Source organism: Enhydra lutris, unplaced genomic scaffold (genome assembly GCF_002288905.1).
Source record: "Enhydra lutris kenyoni isolate GAN:26980312 unplaced genomic scaffold, ASM228890v2 scaffoldscaffold20, whole genome shotgun sequence".
In the NCBI taxonomy this organism is placed as follows: domain Eukaryota; kingdom Metazoa; phylum Chordata; class Mammalia; order Carnivora; family Mustelidae; genus Enhydra; species Enhydra lutris.
In genome coordinates, this window is record NW_019154104.1 from 4,966,608 (window position 1) to 4,989,151 (window position 22,544).

Genomic DNA, 22,544 nt, shown 5'->3' on the forward strand with positions numbered 1-22,544 from the left:
CTGAACTCTGGTGTCGGCATGTACACGTGAGTGATGAAGCCATAAGAAAATGGAATAAAGCGATTATTCCAAAAGTCAGGGGAGCAGTTACTTTCGGGTGGACAGGGGAGCCTGTTAATTGGGATGAGGATATCGACAATTGTCTTTTTTAAACCTGGGTGGTAGTTACAAGGGTATTTGTCTCCTAAGAATTCCCCAGGTGATAGATTTGTTTGATGTGGCTTTCCGTGTATGGGGGAGGGTGGGCAGTGAAAAATGAGGTAGAACGCTGCCCAGCAGAGGCCAGGGGAGGGGTCCCCGTGCTGGGAATCAAGAGGCCGCTCCCTCACAGGGCCACTTGGCAAGCCTCTCCCTTTCTCTCTCAGGGACTCCGTTTCCCTCCCTGTCAGTGGAAGATACTGAAGTCCTGCGTGCCTCACTAGGTTGGTGGGAGAACCATTTGGAATAGCAGGTTGGAGGGTGGCATGGAACCAGTTAGTGTTGCCTCAGATGACAGTGATGGATCACCTTCACTCATATTTACTGTCACCTCATGTTATCCTCACAGTGGCCCCGTGAGTAGCACATGTGCTGCTGGGTCTTTTACATGGGGCACATGAGGACCCACTCTCTGTCCTGAAGGAACCAAAATTCTTAGGGAGGCTTTCTTGATGAGGGAGTGAAATATGTTTTAGTGATCTTGCCAGTGGTTTGCTGATAAATGCGAGCTTTTCTGAATGGCTTCGAGGGGCTTGGAAATAGCTTATCTCCCCGAGCAAACTACATATGCTCCTCGTAGTGACACTTGTCCTGCTCTTGGCACTCGGCAAAGCTTGTTTTCTGTAGGTGGTCCAAACGTACAATTGAGCTTACCATCTGAGGTGATTGGTTGTGAATTCTGACTGGGAAGGGCCAGATACATGAGGCGCTGTAGGATGAAAGAATTGAATTTATAACGTAACGACCGTGGATAGACCCACTTCGGTATTGTCATCCTTTCATCACTGTGAGTCTCTTTGTCTGACACCGTCTTACTTAAGAGTTCTGTGTCTGCTCAGACCACTCAGCAGAAATTCTCTGCTGTTCCTTTGTCATCCACCCGCCATGGGAGGGCCCTGAATCCCACCCCTTCTTCAGGAACAAGCGCATCCAGGTGGACACTTGATCTGGCCCTGTCTGCTCCCAGCCTTTCTGGCTCCTCTCTTGCCTCTTTTTGTGTCATGGGAAGTAGTCACAGTTTCCAGTTTGTCCCTGGCTCCCGCACCACAGGGGTCATCTTCAGCTTTTCTGCGCCCTGGAATCAAATTGAGCCTGAGTTCAAATCCCAGCTCTTCTGTCTGTGGGCTAGATGGTGACCATGGGCATGTTATCTAATATCCTAAGCCTGTTTCCCCACATTAAACTCTAGAAGGTGCTAAATAAACACTTGTTGGTTGAAAAGATAATTTTAACAGGGTATAAAATAGTTACGATTTTGCAGCATTTTCTGCTAAACCAGAGCCACACAAACACACCACCGGCTGCTTTTGACTCTTGCCCAGTGAATGTTTCCCTGTAGAGTAGAGGGCCAGGTAGTGGGAGGCCGTGGGGAGATAAGGGAATGGGAGGGTCGACATGATTCTGAGCACTGGGCCAGGAGCTTTCCAAGTGTCTTCTTACTGGGGCATCAGGAGCGGGGACAGTCCCATTTCATAGATGAGGAAATAAGCCCAGCAGGGTGAAGCGCATTGCCCAAGTCCTTAGTTCTCTCCGTGCACGCCTAGCATCTGGAGTTGTCTTCCCTTCCATGTGGTTCCAGATGTCTCACATTCCATTCTCCCTTCCTCCTCTTCTTCTCATGATCACTCTCAACCTTTGCCCTTTTCTCTTTTCTGATTAGCCTCTCCCAGGCCCAAGCAAATTATCTGGCATGACTCACGAGAATGTACAAGAATCCCAAACAGCACCACGCTGCCTCAAGCCGAGCCATACTGCAGTGCTGTATTCCCCCAAGAAAATATTGGAGGCTTTTATTTGCCGATGTAACGGCTGAGCCCCCTACTGAGTGCATGTGGCCTGGTTTTAGACAGGACTCCTTAGACTGGCCTTGGGCCTGAGCATGGTCCCCTGTCCCCCGGAGCTGCTGCTACTCCCTGGGCCCACACTGTCCCTTCCTACCCACGTTGCTGCCTGTTTGGCTCCTGGAGGCATTTGGACCAGTGACCCCTGTACATTTAAAGGTCTTTTTTTTTTTTTTTTTTAAACTGAGTCCCTTGGATTTTTTTCTCACTTGTCATAGCTTTTGAAATATTGTCCCCAGATGCTATTTTGGAAATGTAGTTCTGTTTTTTGCTAATTGAAATAGAAGTGAACATTGCACTCTGATCCTTGTACTTAACGTTTAGCTCAAGTACTTTGGTACATTTGGAAGGACCGTCCTCCCCTTGATGTCGTTCCCGCCTTTTGCCCTCTCCAGAGCACAACCGATGGGGTGAAGAGGAGGTCAGAAATCCTTTTATCTATGTGACTTTGCCACTTAGTGTCGATTAACGTTTGAAGTCATACTGTTAGCAGACCATCTCTACCTCTTAGATTGTCTTTCTGCTACCTTTATAGCGACTTATAAAATGAATAGTAAGTTGGCCTGATGCTCATCAGTGTCCCGTGCAGTCATGTCCCTTCTTAGGAAGCAAGTCATTTGGAGCCCTGGCCACTCCTGTTCTGTTCATGCTAAATGTGGATTCCTTCCAGCCTGGGCAGGATCCGGAGCAAACACTTCCCTCAGTGGAAGGAAATTATGTCAGTGCTAAGCTTCTGTCTGGTCAGCTTTGTGTTACACACTTACAAAACCTTAGTAGCTCAACCGCCCAAATTATCGGTTTGAGCCACTAAACTACATTTTGTGGCTCAGCCGCCCAATAACAGTTTTGAGTTTGGCCTGACCCTTGTCAGTTGATTCCACAACAATCTCTGGAAGTTGGCTATATTAACGGAGCTAGAACAAGAAAGATTCAGTTCCTCAACTTCTCAGTGTTGCCTTTGTCCTGCCCCTCCCCTCTGGCCTTCGGTGGAGACTCTGTGCTCCTCCGTGGGGGCTCCCGCCCTCTTAGGCGATGTCACCATCCTTTCCTGGGAGAGTAATCACAGAGCCCCAAAGAAGGAGCTTCTGTTACCCTCCTGTGACATCAACTGCTGTCTTTTATCTTTGAGAACATGGCAGGCTTTCAGTAAATAATAAAGTCAATGAATGAATCAAACTGGGGAATACCTTTTTTTTTCCCTCCAAAATTAAATGTCACCAAAGCAGTAAAATGGATTTTCATTCTGTAAATGGACTGGAAGGTAGATTCCAGAATTCCAAAACGGTTCAGAGCAATGGCAGAGTTTTGAGGAGAATAGTAGTAATACAGGTAAACACTTAAAAGCACTTCATGCATTAACTTATTTAGTTCCTAGGACCAGTCTATGAGGGGGACACATTTTATTTTACTTTATTTTATTTTATAGATTTTATTTATTTATTTGACAGAGAGAGAGATCACAAGTAGGCAGAGAGGCAGGCGCGGGTTGGGGGGGGAGCAGGCTCCCTGCTGAGCAGAGAGCCCGATGCGGGGCTCGATCCCAGGACCCTGAGATTATGACCCGAGCCGAAGGCAGAGGCTTAACCCACTGGACCACCCAGGTGCTCTTGTCATCACCATTTTACAGATGAGGAAGCTGAGGCACAGGCCCTCGCCCAAGGTCAACAACTAGTGAGTGTGAAGATGGGGCTTGAGCCCATCCCATCTGGCTCCAGGGTCCACGTTCTGTTTTGTGTCTCCCAGTATTAAGTGTATAGGTAAGTATAGGGATCTCCAGGCCTTCCACGGCAGACAAGCTCTGGGTTGTCTGGTATAGGTGTCATCAGACCGAGCAGCCCAGCTCCGTGCTGGGTACTGTCTGGCTTCTGGGGTGACGTTGAGCGTGGTGATAGCCTGGCTCGTGCTGGCTCATGACTGCACCCTCAGGGCCCTTTCCTGGTGCACAGTAGGCCCTTTAGATAGTTTGCTGGAATGAGGATTGATATCCTTTGACCCGTTCCCAAAGGTTGGAGAGGAGGGACATGGGAGGTGGCAAAGCTTCCTGTACTCTGTTGTTTCCTCAGGGAGCTGGGGTCTGGACGAGTGTCAGGGACCAGGTCTTTGAGGGAGGCAGGGTGGTTCATTTTCGGAGTTGGGCTTGCATCTGGGCCTCTAGCATGCCCCGTCGGAAGGACCAGTCTGCATATCCCTGTCCTGACACCAAGACAGCTCTGACTGCCTTGTTGGATTTGAACCCCTGCTCCCCAGGACATGGCCTGGTACACGGTGTCCTCTCAGCGTGCTGCCGGCTGCCTGGCCAGCTGACCAGAGTGTCTCCTCTGCTCTGCCTTTGTCACGGGGAATCCTCAGTTGCTGAGGTAGTCACAAAAAATGTTGTTAAGCCTAGTACAACTCTCATTAGGTTTGAAATGAGGCTTCCGGAAGCTTCGCCGGCTTGTTCACATCCCAGTGTGGAGAGTTGTCACACCCTCCGTCACCATATCTAGGCGGCAGCTGGCTTGCTCAGTTGACCAGATGGGGTCCTTTGCTATTGAGGCCAAGGTTGTGGGTTTGATCCCTGGCCTCTGACTCCAGCGGGCCATTTGTGTCCACAAATGCATGTCATTGGATACGAGGCGAAGAGCACATACAGAGGGAGAAGCTGGAGGCCCTTCTGGGAAAAACAGCTCCCTGAGCGCTGGCCAGAAGCGCCCTTTTGGACTGGGAAGGATGCCTTTTTCTTCTCCTACTTTCCAGATCTGGATCTCTGGTTTTGATTTCAGACTTTTTCCAAATAGGTGCCGCTGAGGTTATGTAAATGAAGGGGAAGCAGTTTTCCAGCCTGAGAACTCAGAGCAAGTGACCCGGAGCAGCACGGTTTATTTCTGGCTTTCTGGGGTCGTACTGAAGTGGCTAGCATTCCACTGGGGTGGGTCTCATGAAGTAAGAAGTGTCTGCTTTAGGCATCCCGTTTGTAACTGAGAAAACTCTTCAGCAAGGAGGTGGGGAAGGAGACTTCAGAATTTAAGATGGCCCTCGCTCTCGTCTCTCTTTGAGGACACCAGCTTCCTAGGTGTCACTGGGTGCCTGGTTGGCTCTGTGCAGCCCTTGGAACAAAGAGGGCCACTGCTCCCAAGGTGATCACCGTTTGGTGGGCTAACAGACATCAAAACAAATGAAAATCAGTGTGTTGCTCAAAATACGTGCAAGCTTGTTGGGAGCACCTAGGAAGCAGTACCTGTGTTTTCCTAGGGAAGCTGGGAAACCATTCCCTAGGGTGACCTTTGACCCGGGTCTGGAAGGGTCACTAACAGTCCCCTTCCCCCAGGCCACCTCAGACAGAAAGGAGCATGTACAAAGACAGACGGGCAGGAAAGCTACCCTGAAATGTCTGGAAGGTTTTTAAAAAGGGCTTCAAAATCCTTATGATCCCTGCAGCCCTCTCCATGCTGTCAGGCAGGGCCTGCCCAGCTGTGTCACTTGGTCAGGCACGTGGGTCCCTGCCCCCACAGGACCCATGCTGCGGTGCCCCTGAGGGCACGTGACATGTTCTGCTTTGCCAGGCTGCCCAATCCAGTACAGTGAGAACGAGAACAAGGAACAGGTAGAAAATGTGCCCCCTTGTTGGTCTTGGTTATTTCCACTCACTGTCATTCTGAAATCCATTCAACGAGTATATGTTGAGCACTTGCTGTATGCCAGGCTCTGTTGGAGGGGCTTGGGATATGTCGATGAGCAAAACACAGATCTTGGTCCACATGGTGCCTATGTTTTTATGGGGGTGAGGGGTGTGAAGCTCTGCGGGCTCCCTGAGGTGGGATGGTGTCCTTTGCTCACCAGCATGTCCTCGTGGATGAGCCTGGAACCCGATGTACAATAGTGCTTAGTAACTGTTGAAATGACCTGCTGCTTAAGAGCTTCAGAGTGCTCGTTGGTATGAAGGGACCTGGGAAATGCCACACAATTTCTAGGCTCTGAGACATCTATGGTGTTGACTCATTTTGTAACTGATCTTTTCTAAGTATAATTTCTAAACCACTGGGAAGGAGAAAAAAATGCCTTGTCCTCGCTATCCAGAGTTTGACAAACATTTTATTCACCTCTGACATTTGAGTTAGCATGGCAGTGAGGGTTGATACTGAATTTAAGTGCGTCGGTGGCCTAGGCCACACTCCGAGGTCAGAAAATAATCTGGGAGGACAAGTTAAGAAGAGTTGTCTCTTCCCAGCCTAGTCCCAAGAAATGAAAGGAGAAATGACAACCAAAAAAGTGGATTGAGCCGAGTAGCCACCCATCACGAGGCGAAATGGTTCTCTAAGTCTCCGAGTTTCTCCCAGTCCCAGTTTTCCATTTTGATTCTGATTTTGAAGCTCTGGCCTCCCTCCTGATACAGCTTCCCATTGGTTTGGTGGTACAGAGTCACAGGTGACAGTGTTAAAGAGCTCTGAATGTGGTTCAGAGTCACAGAACAGGCCCCACCCTGTTCTTGACCGGCCTTCAGAAATCCTGCTTACAGGGCCTCCACGTCAGGAGGGAGGCCCAGTGCTACCAAGTCGGCCTCCCTCTGTGTCCTCAGGAAGTCATGCTTTTGCCCTGACCTAAAGGCCAGCAGATGAGACCTGGAAGGAGGAAGGAAGATGATGAAACCTGATGAAAAAGGAGGAGGGAAGAAAAAGTGCAGATAGGTCACCAGGAGTCAAATGTGTCCCTGTGAAAAGTGGGTGGGCTTTCCTGTCAAGACAGAGCAGTAGATGGCCTGAGTGGGAACACGAGCAAAGCGGTGGGATTGGCCTGAGCTCCCGCTGCAGGGTAGGGACAGAAAGGGGTGCTGGTAAGGGAAAACAGGGCTGTGCCTGCTCATCAGACTGGACAGGCAGCTGGTGCTCAAGGGCCCTTCTTTTCTCCCTGGTAATAGCTGAGCCATTGGGAACCATTCCACATGGAAGGACACGCACCCGGCTCGGGAATCTTACCCAAGCAAGATGCAGGAGGTGAGCCCCATGTTCTGACAGCCTGCCAAAGTGCCCGCTGTTCATAGGCTGGCAGGAACATTCGTTTTTGAGAATAGTTTGCCATAATGAATTCTGACATCATTGCGCTCTCTCAGTCAGGAATGTTGAAATGGAATAAATGACCTAATGTGAAGGGTTTGTGGAAACCCTCAAAACCGAGGAGAGTCCCTGGCTCCCTTGTCTTCATTTTGAAGTGGAGTTTTTAAGCAACAGTTCATTCTGGATATTTAACGACCTCAACGTTTTAGGAATGAACTAATAGTTTAGAGACATGAAAGCAATCATGTGGCTTTTATTTCCCTCAAATTGGAGTCTTTCATAGCACTTAGAATATAATCCTTATACGTTAATTTCCCGATTTTGTTACTTTCTATCATGATTATCTGTCCAGCTTTTTTTTTTTTTTTTTAAGGTTTGATTTATTCATTTAACAGAGAGGGAGAGTACAAGCAGAGAAAGCAGCAGGCAAGAGTGGGAGGGAGAAGCAGGCTCTCTGCTGAGCCGGGAGCTGGATGTGGGACTCGATCCCAGGACCCTGGGATCACGACCTGAGCTGAAGGCAGCTGCTTAACGAACTGAGCCACCCTGGCATCCCTATCTGTCCAGCTTTAAATTTTTTTTTTTTTCTGTTCTCATGGCAATAGTAGAAATGATTGACTGAATAAAATTAGGTGATTAAAAAAATGTATGAATGGTATAAGAGTTGCTGAAAATGAGATGTTTTTGCATTTGGGAAACTTCCTTCCTTTTCTTTCTAATATTTAAAATCTTCCCCCTCCAGCGGCTTTTTGCTGCTGTCAGACTGATCTGTGGTGGTTCCTGAGGGCTCCCTGTTGTTTGCTTGGCAAGGTGTCAGCCCCTGGGGGTTACTGTTTACAAGCAGGACCTCCCAGAGCTTGAGGAAGAATTTGATTCTGAATCCTAGGCTCTCTACAGAATAATCTGGAAACAGTTGCGAAAAACAATATTTGCTTCAAGGCCACTGCCCGGCCTTGGGAATAAGCCCCCAGTGGCTGACCACCTCCTCCCGCGCGGCGCCCCCGTGAGTCCGGGCACTTCCTCCAGTCGTCCAGCAGGGGGCCTCGGTCCCGCGCGGGAGAGCCACCCGGCCCTCAGAGGGGAGTTGATTTCTCCAGCCCTCCTTTCTCTTCTAAGGCCGCTGAGGCAGGACCCTCGACACCGGACTGCTTCACCTGGGCCAGTGGGTTTTCTTTCCAATTTTGAGCCACTTCCTGGGAGCATCTCATTAGCCGTGATCACTGGAACGCATAAAATGTGTATTAGGTATATATGAGGTAATTTGCATATAAATGATTAAGTCAGAGACCTGAGCTCTTGTAATCAAATTTTGTTCCTTCTTCTAGAGCTGGCACTTCAGTTTTAGAGCCAGTTTCTCTTGCCCAGGAAGGCGACAGAATCTAGTAGAAAGCTTCCAGCTCACTCTCTAACTGGGTTGGTGAACTGAGCAAGGCATTCCACTTCTGTGTCATAAGAAGCTAGCTTGCATTGGCTCTCATGGATAGCTAGAAAATTCTGGGCTTTCGTAACTGGATCAGTATCTCATTCTGCCAGGAGGGCGTGAGAGACAGTGCTAATGACCAGCTCCTATCTTGTAGCCGACCCCGGCTTATCCTATTTAGATTCGATGCTGCCTTTTCAGAGCTGATCGCCACCTGGTGAAACAGTCCTGTGAACCCGGGTCTCCAGTTACATTCCCTCAGTCCCTCCCACCCCTGTGTCATACAGTCAAGACTGCTGTTCTGTGTACACAGGGTAGGAGCTTAGTCCGCAGTTCTGGAACGAAATTAGACCACTGTGTCCACGCCCCCCCCCCCATCCCCCGGATGAGTTAGAGCTGTTTCCTTACCCCCATCACTTAGGAGAGCTGAGCTTCCATCCAGAGCAAACGTACTTTGTTGCCCATGAGCATGGATCCCATAAAAACAAAGGAAAGGGAAAGCAGAGTGGCTCGCATGTCCTGGGGCCCATGACCTAATTTGCATTCACGGCTCTGTTAGAGTCCCTGTAGCACCGCTTGGAGTCCCGAGCACCAGCGTCTTTTTATGCCACTGTGAAGCTTCTGATCTGATACCATCTGAAATGTGTGGGTGAGAGGAACACAGGAGAACTGATGGGCTCTCGCCAGTAAACTGTTACCTTAAAGTTCCGGGGCTGTTCTTGTGAACGAGAGTCCTGGGATGCCGTGTAGGGAGAAGATACAAATTAATAGCCCTTGTGGGTGCTTGTAGCATACAGAACCCACATTCAGTTTGATTAAATACCTTTGCGTGATTGAAAATGTCATCCAAGAAGAGAGCCAAATGCCTAGAGCGCCTGCCACAGCCCGCAGAGGCTGGCTGACAGGTCCGCACCGGCTGACCCGCTCTGCGGCTTTTTGGAAAGATGAGATGTGTTCTAATGAGCAAGTTATAAATATCACCGAGTTATGTCATAGGTGGTGGCAGCGCTCAATGTAAAGGGACTGGCTGGGAAGTGTTCCCAGCTGAATGGGCCGGGCACAGCTTTGCAGGGAGGACTGCAAGTGGGGCTGGATACAGTGACCAGGGTGTCACTAAATAATTACCTGTCCTTGACGGAGACATGTCACCAAACGTGTCTCGGTGAAGTGTGGGGCAGTGAGAGGAGACGTGTTCCCATTGGAGTCGGGCCGCTCAGGGCTCCGGTCCTCATGCGTTTGCTCGCAGAAGGGGCCTTGACCATTGCTGCTTCTTGTCCCCGCAGAGTGGGGAGGGGCAGCGTTGGCTTGGTGGCTTTTTTGGGGCAGTAATTTAGGTTCTCAGAGATGCAGAGTGATTGCATGGTGGAGCCCCTCAGTTTTCATGCCTGTTATCTTTGTCCTGACCATAAAAATGGCAAGTTACAGGAAGGCTTTAGCACACCGCATTCTGTGCCTTGTGGATATTCCCGCACTCTCTCGCCGCCCACCTTTTAAGTGAAAACAGATTTCAGACCCACTCAGTAGAGCAGGAAAACTATGGAGCCATTGGGAGGTTGAGGGTAGACTCTGCTAGATGCCTTACATCTATCTATCTCTCTTCCTTTCCCCCTCCCTTCCCTTCCCCTCCCTTGCCTTCCCCTTCCTTGCCTTCCCCTCTCCCCTTCCCTTCTCTTTCCCCTTTCCTTCTCTTCCTTTACCTTCTCTTTCCTTCCCTTCCCTCCTCTCCCCTTCCCCTACCCTTTCCCTTACCCCTTCCCTTCTCCCTTCCTTCCTTCCTTCCTTCCTTCCTCCCTCGCTCCCTTCCTTCCTCCCTTCCTCCCTTCCTTTTTTCCTTTTTCCTCCCTTCTTTCTTTTTCTTTCTTTCTCTTTCTCTCCTTTCTTCCTTCCTTCCTTGGCTTCAGAACTGATGTTCAGATTTTTTTTTTTCCTTGAGAAAATTTGATTGTGGGAGCACCAAAAGACCGGCAATCCCAGGCCAAATTTTTCAGAGTCAAGCAAAGATGGACAGACATGTGCAGAATAATTGTTTGCTTAAAATCTAGCCAACAGCTTTTATGTAGACAAAATGCACTGAAATATATGTATAAAATATTTAATATTAATGCATGCCAGATGGAAACCCTGTCAAACTCTGTGTGCACACAGGAACTTGACAAGAGGAGTCGGGAGATTCAGAGAGATCCTCAGAGCAGTAGAAACAAGAACAACACAAAACCTGCGAATGGTGAGTGTGATGGGTAATTTGACTGAGGCCGGAAGGGCACTTTAGGCGTCCTCTCTCCTCCCCTCCCTCTCCCTCCCTCCTTCCTCTCCCCCTTCACATACATGTATGTATGTGTGTATGTGTATATATACATATATGTGTGTGTGTATATATATATATATATATATATATATATATATATATATATATATATATACTTTGTTGAGATACAATTTCCATACCACACAGTTCACAGTTCACCCTTTTAAAGTCTGTGGTTTTTAGTGTACTAACCACATTGTTCAGTCATCACTAATATTTAATTTCAGAACATTCTCATCCCCAAAAAGAAACCCCATACCTCTTAGTAGTCACTCCCCATTCTCCCCTTTACCCTCAGCCTCTGGCAACTGCTCATCTATGTTTTGCTTTTATGGATTTGCCTATTTTGGACATTTCATATACATGGAATTATATACTAGGTGGTCTTGTTGTGACCGACCTGCTTTACCTAGCGTGGTATTTTCAAGGTTCACCCGCATTGGAGCATGGATCGGCATGTCACTCCTTTTTTGTGACCAGATACTATCCCACTGCAGGGACAGGACACATTTTTTGCATTTGTTCCTCAGTTGATGGACACGTGGATTGTTCCCACTTGTTGGCTATTGTAAATAATGCTGCTATGGACATTCTTACGTAAGTTTTTAAGTGGACACATGAACAAGTTTTAGGTGGATAGGCTGTACGTTCAACATTTGGAGGAAGTGCCAGACAATTCTCCAAAGCAGCTGTACCAGTGTGTATCCCCACCAGCAGTTAGGAGGGCTCCGGTTTCTCCATATTCTTTTTTTTTTTTAAAGATTATTTATTTATTTATTTGACAGAGATCACAAGTAGGCAGATAGGCAGGCAGAGAGAGAGAGGGAAGCAGGCTCCCTGCTGAGCAGAGATCTCAATGTGGGGCTCGATCCCAGGATCCTGGGACCATGAGCTGAGCTGAAGGCAGACGCTTTAACCCACTGAGCCACCCAGGCGCTCCTGATTTCTCCGTATTCTTGACAACACTTGTTATTGTCTGTCTTTTCGGTCTTGCCCTCCTAGTATATATGAAGTGCTGTCTCATTGTGGTTTTAATTAGATTTCCCTAATGACTACTGACATTGAGCATCTTTTTATGTACTGATTGGTCGTACTACCTCTTGAAACAAAAGAACTGCATCCCTCACGGCAGGGAGAGTATAAGCCCTTCCAGTTGCCAGGGTGGTGAAGGGGTTGACTGTACGCTAGTGATTTCACACCAAAACCCAGCCAGAGCAGAGCAGATTGGATCCTGGGGAGTACCTAGTTGTTTGACTAAGTATAGTGATGCTAAAACTTAGAGGAGAAACAAAAGCTAGCTAGAGAACGTGGCTCATCAGCAGTTTGGCTGTGTTGTTGGCATAAGTTCTCTCTTGCCTTTTGAAACCCTTGAACTTTCCTGGCTGGAGAAGTGATCGCTGATCCCTCTATGGCTGTTCTGCCAAGGGCTGTCTGGGTGAAGGCCTGGTGCTCACTAGAGATGAAGCAAATACCACATGTCACAACTGACACAACAGCCCCACGGAAGAGTCCACCTTCTTGGGTCTTGTCCCCAGCGCCATCGTCCTCCCATTGTTATGACCCCTTTCAATGTTGCCAGAGAGTTTAAAGCTGGGCCAGGCTCAGTGACTCTTGTTGTGGGAAGTGAGGCTGTATCTTCATTTTGGTGTCTTCAGGGTTTGGGGATGCAGATATCCGACTCGCAGGGCCAGATGACGAATCAATAGGCTTTCCTGGAACTCATGGGGGCGAGACAAAGGAGCAACTTTACACTCCCCCACCCTTCCCCTGAGACCTCACTTGGTCTTCGGTATTTATTTATATACTGATATGATTTGGGTGTGCCCTAAGAAGTTCAAACCAGACATTTTGATTTGTGGAGTTCTTTAAGGCAAAAAACCTCTGAAAAAATATGGGTAAGAATTGTTGCCAAGTGTCTTTTCTCTCAAATTGACCTACTCCCCAATATTTCATGATACTTCTTGTCTGGTCAGCATGAACAGCTCCTTTTAAGACTTTGAAGCACAATTAAAGTAATCGATGATATTGGCTAGTGTTCTTATCATTGTTTTAAAAGCTAATTAAAAAGCCAATCTTTCAAAATTGCTTAAATGTGGAGCATTTGTCCATATTGTTGATTCAAAAGCATATATATTTTATTAAAGTGATTAATGGTTTTTGCCCTGTTAGAAGGTGTGAGTGCATTGATTACTCTGTGGGCCATCTGCCTGCTGCTTACGTCAACACTACTCTTCACAGAATTAGAGAATATCTTCCATTATTGCCTAAGGTTTCTGTTATTTGGATCAATGTACTTTAACTTCTAAAAATCCTGTGAGGGGAGATTCTGAATAAAGACATGTCAGGAAGTGAGATAAGTTTCTTCAATTATTATTTTCTTTTTTCTGAGACATGCTGTGAGGAGGCTTCTGAAGAAGGCTGGGTAGACTGGAGTTCCCCCTGCACATTTTCAGCTGTTAACTGGTTGGTGTTGACATGAGGGGAGTCACTTCCTCTCTCTGTTGGACTTGCGGTGCAAGTAAGTAGGCCTTTGGTCTTGGTTGATGAGTCTCAGGTGACCTAGGTTGAACTGCTTACAATTCCTTGTGTGCTCAGCAAAAGGTGTGCATCAGAATTATCTGAGGAACTTTGAACAAATGCACATCCCTTTTGCTGACCTCAGAAATGCCAGCTGAGTAGGTTTGGGGCAGAACCCAAGAATCTTCTCTTCTCGTTTCCATGGGGAATTGTTTGCCTTCCCTAGCTGGGAAGTACTTCATGGGCCTTATTCACTGGTATCTTGGTCTACAGTAGCCATCAGAAAGCTTGTCAAGTTAATGCTGCTCACAACTCTATGATTCCTTCGAGATTAGTTGATCGTTGCAAATTTATGATGCTCTTATGAAGTGAAAAATTTACCTTGTAAACTCTGTCAGGGTGTGAGACCATAGCTGAGAAGGATTTATTTACAAGTCCATTTATAGCAACCCCACTCTTAGACAAATACTTCAACGAACTGAAATGTTAGAAACAAACATTGTACATGAATGTCTGTAGCGTCACTGTTTATGCTAGCCAGAAGATGGAAACATTCCGAATTTCTATCAGTTGATGACGAGATAAACAAAATGTGGTACGTCCACACAATAGAGTATTATTCAGCCACAAAAAGGAATGACGCACTGACCCAGGCTACTACATGGGTCAACCTTGACCTCGTGATGCTAAGTGAAAAAGCCAGTCACAAAAAGGCCCCGTATTATAGGATTCCGTTGATAGGAAATGTCCCCAATGGGCAAATCTGCAGAAACAGAAAGCAGGTTAGTTGTTCCCGGGGTCTGGAAGGAGGGAGTGGAAAATGACCACTGAAGAGTACAGGGCTTCCTCTTGGGGTGATGTTCTGGAACCAGGGAGAGGTGATAGTTGCCTAGTACTGAGAATGTACTAAGTGCCATTGGGTTATACATTAAAATGGTTAAAATGGTGAATTTTCGGTTAGGTGAATTTTACCACAATTAAGAAAATACATACAAAACGGATTTAATGACCAAGTTTATACATTAAAGTTTGACTTCTTTCTGGCTCCCTTCCTTCCCTTCCTTTCCTTCTGATTTTATCTGTTGCCAACAATTTGTAAGCATTTCAATGGCAAGCATATAAAACCCGAGTATAAGAAGTAAAAGGTCCGATCACTATTGGTGATCGTGCTGGTCATTTCTCATATTTATCTCCTGTTCTGAACTTCATGTGAGCTGTCCGTGCACACAACCAGACAGCCTTGCTAGTCGGTTAGTGCAGTGGTAGAGTGACACATTTAAAGTATGCAATCACATCAAAACCTCATTTTAAAAGTCTCTCTGGAAGGTTAATACCTGGAAGTAAAGTGAGATCTAGCACGAGCTGTTGCATAGTGGACAAGCAGACTGTGGAGGGCAGAGATTTTTGTAACTTTAGAATCCCTCCATGGCAGGTATATTCAGAAAATGAAGCTCCTTGTTCATTTTTTTCCCTTTGACTTTTTTTTTTCTCGGCTATAGTGAGTCGAGGTTATTTTTGCCCGTTGATGCTTCCAGCAGAAGTCATTAGCTTATATGACTGCAGGGAGATCGAAATGAAACTATAATGGAAGGTTTAAGAAAACAGTGCAGGAACTGTTTAGGTTCTGAAAATTGTATTCTTATGAGATCTTTACAGATGGCTCAGTTGGGGATGATAGGAGTGCACTTAATTTCACATTTTTATAGACACTAAAGCCAGTGGGTCTTACTTGGGAATAATCAGGAAAATTTGCCTTTACCCAGTGGTTATCAGAAGCCACTAATCTAGTGATTTGGTTGCATTTAAGTTTCCTGGTGGTGTTTTAGGCAATTCACGTGGATGAAAACCTAGCAAAGTTCTCTTCTGGAACATATTTATTTAAAAAGTCTCACTCTCAGGAAAGATCAGCATTCTTTGCCTGCATGTTTCCAAAGAACATGAAAACCTTGTAGAAAAACCTGATAGTTGAAGTTTTATTTTGCCACCTTTGGCTGATCGTGGGGTAGCACGGGCCACATTGAGGTGCACCTGCTTCTGTTCTGAGGGAGATTTTGTGGAGGTTTTGTTTATCTGTTTGTTTTTATTTCTCTTCTTTATCACTGGAAGATTATGAGGTAAGTGAACTGATACGCATTAGCTAACAAAATATTTCTTAGTAGATGTCACATACCCCCTCCTCCCATTCATCAGACGGGGCACTGTTCTACTGCAGAGAGCTCGAAAAGCATAGTAGTCGTTGTCTAACTTAGGATGACAAGATCCAGATATGTCTGGGTTTTCTCAGAGAGGAAAGAGATACCTGTGCAGCATTGCAAAGAGGTCTTTCTTGATCAGTAGCCATACTTGCCACTTTGCTTTCTCTTTTGCACAGGCCAGCAGTAGCCTTTGGGCTGGAAGGCCCAGGGTGCACTGACAACAGTGCACTGAGTCCCAGGACGGGGCCACCATGGGACTGGCCCTTGGCACTTCAAAGAGGGAAGGCATTTCCGAAATCTACACTGGATACCATCTTATCAGCAATGAAGAGCTTTCCCCACCCCCCCCCTTCAGGAGTAACGTCATCTAGGTTGAGCACCGGCTTTGTGCCAAGTTTGGGTTGTAGCAGGGATCTGTTGGGAGGTGATGAGATATTTTACAATTAACCTATGATAAGAGCTTTTGGAAAAGAGCAAAACTAAAAATTTCGGTTGTTTCAGAATATCACAGAGGCAGGATGGCTCGAAGGGCATAGACTTTTTTTTTTTTTTTAATGGTTCAAATACCTTAGTGTATTTTCTCTCCTTTTTTGTAGTAAAATGTTCATCGGAGAAGTAAAAATCTTCAGTCATGAGTCTTGGAATAGTGCCTAGCACAAAGTGATGACTGGAAAATATTGACCAAATGAGCGAACGAGTGAAGGAATGATACAGAATGGACTCACGGCTATGCCTTTGCTCCTTTGTGTTCCCAGACAATAGCCAGGCAGTTGGCGGAGATCTTGTTGCGGGGTATGTGTGAACAGAGCTACTGGAACCCTCTGGAGGATCCGCCCTGCCAGTCACCTCTGGATGACCCTCTCCGGAAAGGAGCAAACACAAAAACCTACACCCTCACTCGGAAAGCCCGCGTCTACTCAGGAGAGAAGTATGGCCCTTGATGTCCTCATTCGTAGGTTAGGGGGTGGGAGGAAAACTCAAGGATGAGTAAAGTTTGGGACAGATTCTTCCCCTAAAAGAGAGCCAGACAAACAAGTCTCATTTGCCAATTTAATGGAGATACTCCATTCCTTTTAGTAACCTCAGTAGATATCTGTGCACCAGTGGGTACATTTTAAGTAGGAAAATTCTCTCCTCTCAGTCCTTGGCTACTATTCTTGGCTATCACTATTGGTCTTTCGGATTCTCATTCTGTTTCTTCTAAGAACCCTAGCATTAGCCAGTAATCAGTGACAAAGCTGTTTGTAAGCCAGAGTTAGCCTTTTTTCTTTTCTTCAGCAATTCCTTGATCCTTTTGTTTATAAATTTGTTTTAAACCAAATTAGCTATAAGAAGAAAGAGAACTAAACAATTTGTAAGTGACTGGAAGGCGACGACTCTTTTGAACTTTTTAATTTTTTAAAATTTTAAATCTGGGATGGGGCACCTGGGTGGCTCAGTGGGTTAAGCCTCTGCCTTCGGCTCAGGTCATGATCCCAGGGTCCTGGGATCAAGCCCCGCATCGGGCTCTCTGCTCAGCGGGGAGCCTGCTACCCCCCTCCCCCCGCTCTCTCTGCCTACTTATGATCTCTGTCTGTCAAATAAATACATAAAATCTTTAAAAAAAAAATAAATAAATCTGGGACTTGGCCACCTTGGAGGAAGGTGGGTTAGGGAACCTCTGCAGCCTCCATGCGGCCTTCCCCAGGTTGGGAAGAGGGAGGTGGCAGGCATTGACCATGAGAGGGGCCAGGAGATAGGAGATCGTTGACTCACTCTTGATTCCTCCCCTTAGAGTCTCACCCTCCCATCTTTGCTGGTTCCTGCAAGGAGGAGGCATGATGGCTCTTCAGAATCTCTCCGTGAGGGGAAGGGGGCGTATATGAATAAGTATGGAAACCTTCCACAATGGTTATCAAATTGGAGAAATGGCAGAGAGACTGCAGGCGGCTGCTGTTGAGGCTCTAGAGCTGGGGCGGGGAGGGGGTTTTGACTAGATGCTTACTGCATGTGCGACTTCTGGAAATGATTGTCGCATTTTCAAAAGGGACAACGCTTCTCTGGCAGGCAGCCTCCTCTTAATCCCCTTACGTTGACCCTGGCATTTCTCTCCCTCATCCTCCTCTTGTTCAGACTGCATTCTTACACGGATTCAGAGAAGCGAGCATATTCTTTTTTTTTTTTTTTTTAAGATTTTATTTATTTATTTGACAGACAGAGATCACAAGCAGGCAGAGAGAGAGAGAGGAGGAAGCAGGCTCCCTGCAGAGCAGAGAGCCCGACTCGGGGCTCTATCCCAGGACCCTGGGATCATGACCTGAGCCGAAGGCAGAGGCTTAACCCACTGAGGCACCCAGGCGCCCCAAGCGAGCATATTCTTAACTTTTTCCCTAGGTTTATTTTAGTTTGCGTTTAATCCCCCTTTTAATTTAACCCCCCTTTTTGTGGCCTTGTTGAACCATGAGTTTGCTCAATTCATAGCCTGTGTTACTCCTTAGTCCTTATCTGAATTCACAGAACATCTGTTCTAGCAATTCCCAAACTCTCACTTTAAAAATGCTGAACCCTCAGTATGAAGTATTTAGAAGCAGTTTTGGGGCTCATCTTGAAAGTGAAATTTATATCCTAAAAATAGGCCTGAGTTCTTTGTTTGTTTGTTTTCTGCTTTCTATGCTGCTTAGTAGACGGATATATAAGGTGCCAGATATATTGAGAAACTCAGCTCCTGCTCCTTCCCCTGATCAAGCTGGAAACATGGGTAGAGCTCTGTGTTTCTTTGGGTGTTATTCCAATGTGGCCTCATCCCTTGAAGGCAGAAAAGCTCAGGATGCTGGCCATTTCTCCTTTATTTTTGTGAACCACTCATAATTTGTTACTCTCCTGATGTCAACATCCCCACCTGTCCAAGGAGAATTATGGAGGCAACATGAAGATCTAGAAAATGCAATGACTATTAAAGGGAGATTCCCATACCAGGACTGGTTGCTGAGTCACAGTTTCATTCCACACAGATACAGTCAGGTTTTTTTGTTTTTGTTTTTGGGTTTTTTTTTGTTTTGCTTAGTTTTGTTTCATTTTTGTTTGTTTGTTTTGTTTTGTTTTTACCATTTTATTGAGATACGACTCACATACTATACAGTTCACTCATTTAAAGTATACAGTTTAGGGGGCACCTGACTAACTTAGTCAGAAGAGCATGTGCCTCTTGATCTTGGGGACATGAGTTCAAGCCCCACATGAGATGTAGAGATCGCTTAAATAAATAAAAAAACCTTAAAAAAAAATACAGTTCAGTGGCTTTTAATATAGTCACATAATTGTGCTTCTGTCACCATAATCAACTTTGAAACATTTTTATTACCCTGAAAATAAACCTAGTGCCTCTAAGCTGTCACCCCACCATCCCCAATCCCTTGGCTTTTTCATATGAATTTTAGTATCAGTTTGTCCATTTCTGAAAAAAAAAAAAAGAAAGAAAGAAAAGAAAAAAAAGAAAAAGCAGCTAGGATTTTGATGGGAATTGCACTGAATCCATAGATCAATTTGGAGGAGTATCGCCATCTTAACAATACTGAGTCTTCTGATCCATGAATATGGGATGTCTTTCATTTATTTAGGTCTTTTTTAATTTCTTTCAACAGTGATTTGTTGTTTTCAGAGTATACGTTTTTTACTTATTTCTTGAAACTTACTGTGTGTGTGCATGCTATTCTTTTGGATACTGTCATAAGTGGAATTGTTTTCTTAATTTCATTTTTGGTTTGTTCATTTCAGGTATAGAGAAATACAGTTGATTTTCCGTATTGATGTTATATACTGCAATCTTGCTGAACTTGTTTATTTGTTCAAATAGTGTTTTAGATTCCTTAGGATTTCCACATACCAGAATATGTCATCTGCAAATAGAGGTAGTCTTATTTCTTCCTTTCTAACTTAGATGGATTTTATTTTATTTTCTTCTGTAATTGCTTTGGCCAGAACCTCCAGTACAATGTTAAATAGAAATGGCAAGGACTGGTGGACATTCTTGTCTTATACCTGATGTTAGGAGGGAAAAAGCATCCAGTTTTCCACCATTAAGTATGAAATTAGTTGTGGGTTTTCATAAATACCTTTCATCAGGATGAAAAAGTTCTTTCTATTACTAGTTTGTGGAGTACTCTTTATCTTGAAAGGGTATTTAATTTTGTCAAGTGCTTTTTTTGCATCTATTGAGAAAATCATGTACGTTTGTTATTCTGTTGATGTAACGTATTACATTAATAGATTTTCAGATGCTAAGCCAATCTTTGACAAATTTCATTGATCTTTTTCAAGAACCAACTTTGGTTTTGTTCATTTTTTGTTCATTTGTTCATTTTTTTCTATTGTGTCTCTATTCACTAAAATTTTATTAATTTCCACACTGATCCTTTTTCTTTCAGTTATCACCATCAGTTCTGAGCTTTCTAGTTTTGTTTGTTCACAATGATAATTCTGGTTTATTAGGTAAGAGAGAAAGAAAGCCTGTTGGGATTATACTTGTCTTGGGGCTCCCTGATCACCAGGACTCTCTAATTAGGCAAAAAGGATATTAATACCAATTCAGTTATGCTGCTTGACAGGTAAAAAAAGGAATCCACAGATAATGATTAAACCCCATCTTGGCCAATAGTTTCAAACGCTTCCCCTCCTTAGTCCCTTATGAGAAATATGAGCACAGAGCCTTCCAGCTCCAGCAGATCACAAGGACTATTCAGAATAGCTGGTCATAATGGAATACAGCAGAAAAGTGAGCTCTGTCAGAAAACTCCACTCCTTGTCACTGTGGCCTGGACCTGGAGTGGAAACAGGGTGCTCATTCTCTTGACAATCCTAGATAGGAAAGGGATCACATACCATGGACCTCTTTACTTTCTTCCTTCTAGGTCTTTCTGTGAGGAATTTTTTTGACCTTTGCTCATTTATTTATTAAAGATTTATTCATATATTTCGGGGGGAACAGAAAGAGAAGGAGAGAGACTCCCTGCCAAGCACAGAGCCCAACGCAGGGTTCAATCCCAGGACCCTGAGATCATGACTTGAGCGGAAACCAAGAGTCGGACACTTAACTGACTGTGCCATGCAGGCACCCCGCTTATTTATTTTTTAAGTAAGCTTTTTATTGACACATAACACATACTGGAAGAAATACACGAACCAAAAGTATAAAACTTGATAAATTTTTACCAAATGAACACATCCATGTAATTAGCACCCTGATCAAGAAACAGACATTGCCAGAACCCTTGAGGCCCTCTTTGTACCCTCTCCTGATTACTGCCCCTACCCAAGGGTAACCATCCTGAGTCCTAGCCCAATCATTAGTATAGGCCATTTTTGAAATTTATATGAATGGAATAATATATTAAAAACTCATCTGTTTAACTTCTGTCTGATACTATGTTTGAGAGACTCATCCGTGTTTCTGCATGCAGCCGGAGTTTGTTTCAGTTATTATGAAGTTTTCCGTATATACTCCAATATATTGATCCATTCTACTCGTGATGGATGCTAGAGTCGTTTCGCATATGGAGCTGCTTCCATCTCATTCAGGCCCAGGCCCAAATAGCTTGACCGTTACCTTCTCAGAAAGGTATTCCCCAGTCACCTTATCTAATTGTCCTTCTTTCCGAGCATTTTCTATCACATGAGCTCATTTATTTTTCATCATAGCATCTAAAATACAGATTTTTTTGGTTTATCCTTCTTCTAGAATGTGCTGCAGTGAACATTTTCACACATGTTCCTTAGTGCACATACATCAGAGATGTCTTCCTGCTGTTGTGTTCCTCCTTGTAAAAAACACTTGAGATGGCTTAGATCATTAAATGCATGTTAGACTTCATGATTAGCACAAAGTAAGAAAGGAGATTAAAAACTACTCTTGTGCCAGAAAGTGGGTGATGAAAACATTTACTGAAAGCTGGAGCCAGATGTGGTGCTCAGCTCCTCTGTAGGCCCCACAGGAGAGGGTGACTGTTGTGGAGTTCTAAATACAGGTCTGAACCTCCCTGAGCCAGGGCACAGGGTTTGGGGAAGGATGACGACACTGTTGAAAGTGTGAAGATGAGGGCATTGAAGGGTCAGGAAAAGCACCAGTGGCCTCCCCGTAGGCTTTGTGGGATTCACCCAGTCCACTCCAGAGCATGGCTGAGTGGACTTGATCCGAATGGAGGACCCTTCTTTATTGTCACGATGGGGTGTTGGCCTGTCTGGAATTGTGTGCCAGGGTGCTCCTCAGGTTGGACTAGCTGATCCCTCATAACCAACAGGTACTCTCAATGACTAATTTAAGTCCTTTTTCTTTCTTGGAACTTTTGTCCTTCCACACAGACCTGAGACTGAGGTACTTTCTGCCTCAGCACGTTTAACGGTGTAACTCAGGGACGAAGCAGAGCTGCAGCCACTGTGGGCTTTGACTCTTTTTAGCTCTTATCCACTGGCTGTGGTTCAGAGGCTGTATTTCTCTGGGAATTCTCTAGGGGTTTCACAACCGGGCCAGACATATTAAAACTAGAAAGGCAGGGGCGCCTGGGTGGTCCAATGAATGGAGCATCCAACTCTTGATTTCAGCTCAGGTCATGATCTCACCAGTCATGGGCTTGAGCCCAGAGTTGGACTCCCTGCTTGGTGGGAAGTCTGCTTTAGATTCTCTCCCACCTTTCCCTCTGCCCCTCCCCCCGCTCATTTTCTCTCTCTAAAAATAAGTAAATAAATCTTTAAAAAAAAACTAGAAAAGACACTATTGCTGGGCCTTGGAGTTAATGTTGTCATTTACACATAACTTCCTTGTGAGTTGGAGGTGTTCTCCTTGGAGAACAGTCAGAGCCCTCCTTGCACGTACTTGGAGTCTGCATTGACACCTCGATGGTGCCATTGACTTTCAGACATCCAGCTCGTCATTGGTTGTGTAATAGCTAAAGATGACAGAAAGATGAACTGCATTTGGATAAAATTGGATTAATTTCTTTTGTAGGATGGTTTCTACCACATACAGTGACATTTTTCACCCATCTGGGGAAATTTTTAGAAAGGGCT

The 22,544-nt window shown here is 45.3% G+C and overlaps 1 protein-coding gene across 3 annotated transcripts in view; it reads left to right on the forward strand.

Moving 5' to 3' along the window:
* LOC111148467 (tetratricopeptide repeat domain 7B) overlaps nucleotides 1-22,544 on the forward strand; it is a 261,908-nt gene that overhangs the window by 96,353 nt on the left and 143,011 nt on the right. For all 3 annotated transcript variants that reach the window (XM_022505026.1, XM_022505027.1, XM_022505028.1), the window contains exons 6-7: nucleotides 10,635-10,713; nucleotides 16,262-16,434. In XM_022505026.1, coding sequence (XP_022360734.1) covers nucleotides 10,635-10,713; nucleotides 16,262-16,434 — 252 coding nt within the window. The remainder of the gene's footprint in view (nucleotides 1-10,634; nucleotides 10,714-16,261; nucleotides 16,435-22,544) is intronic.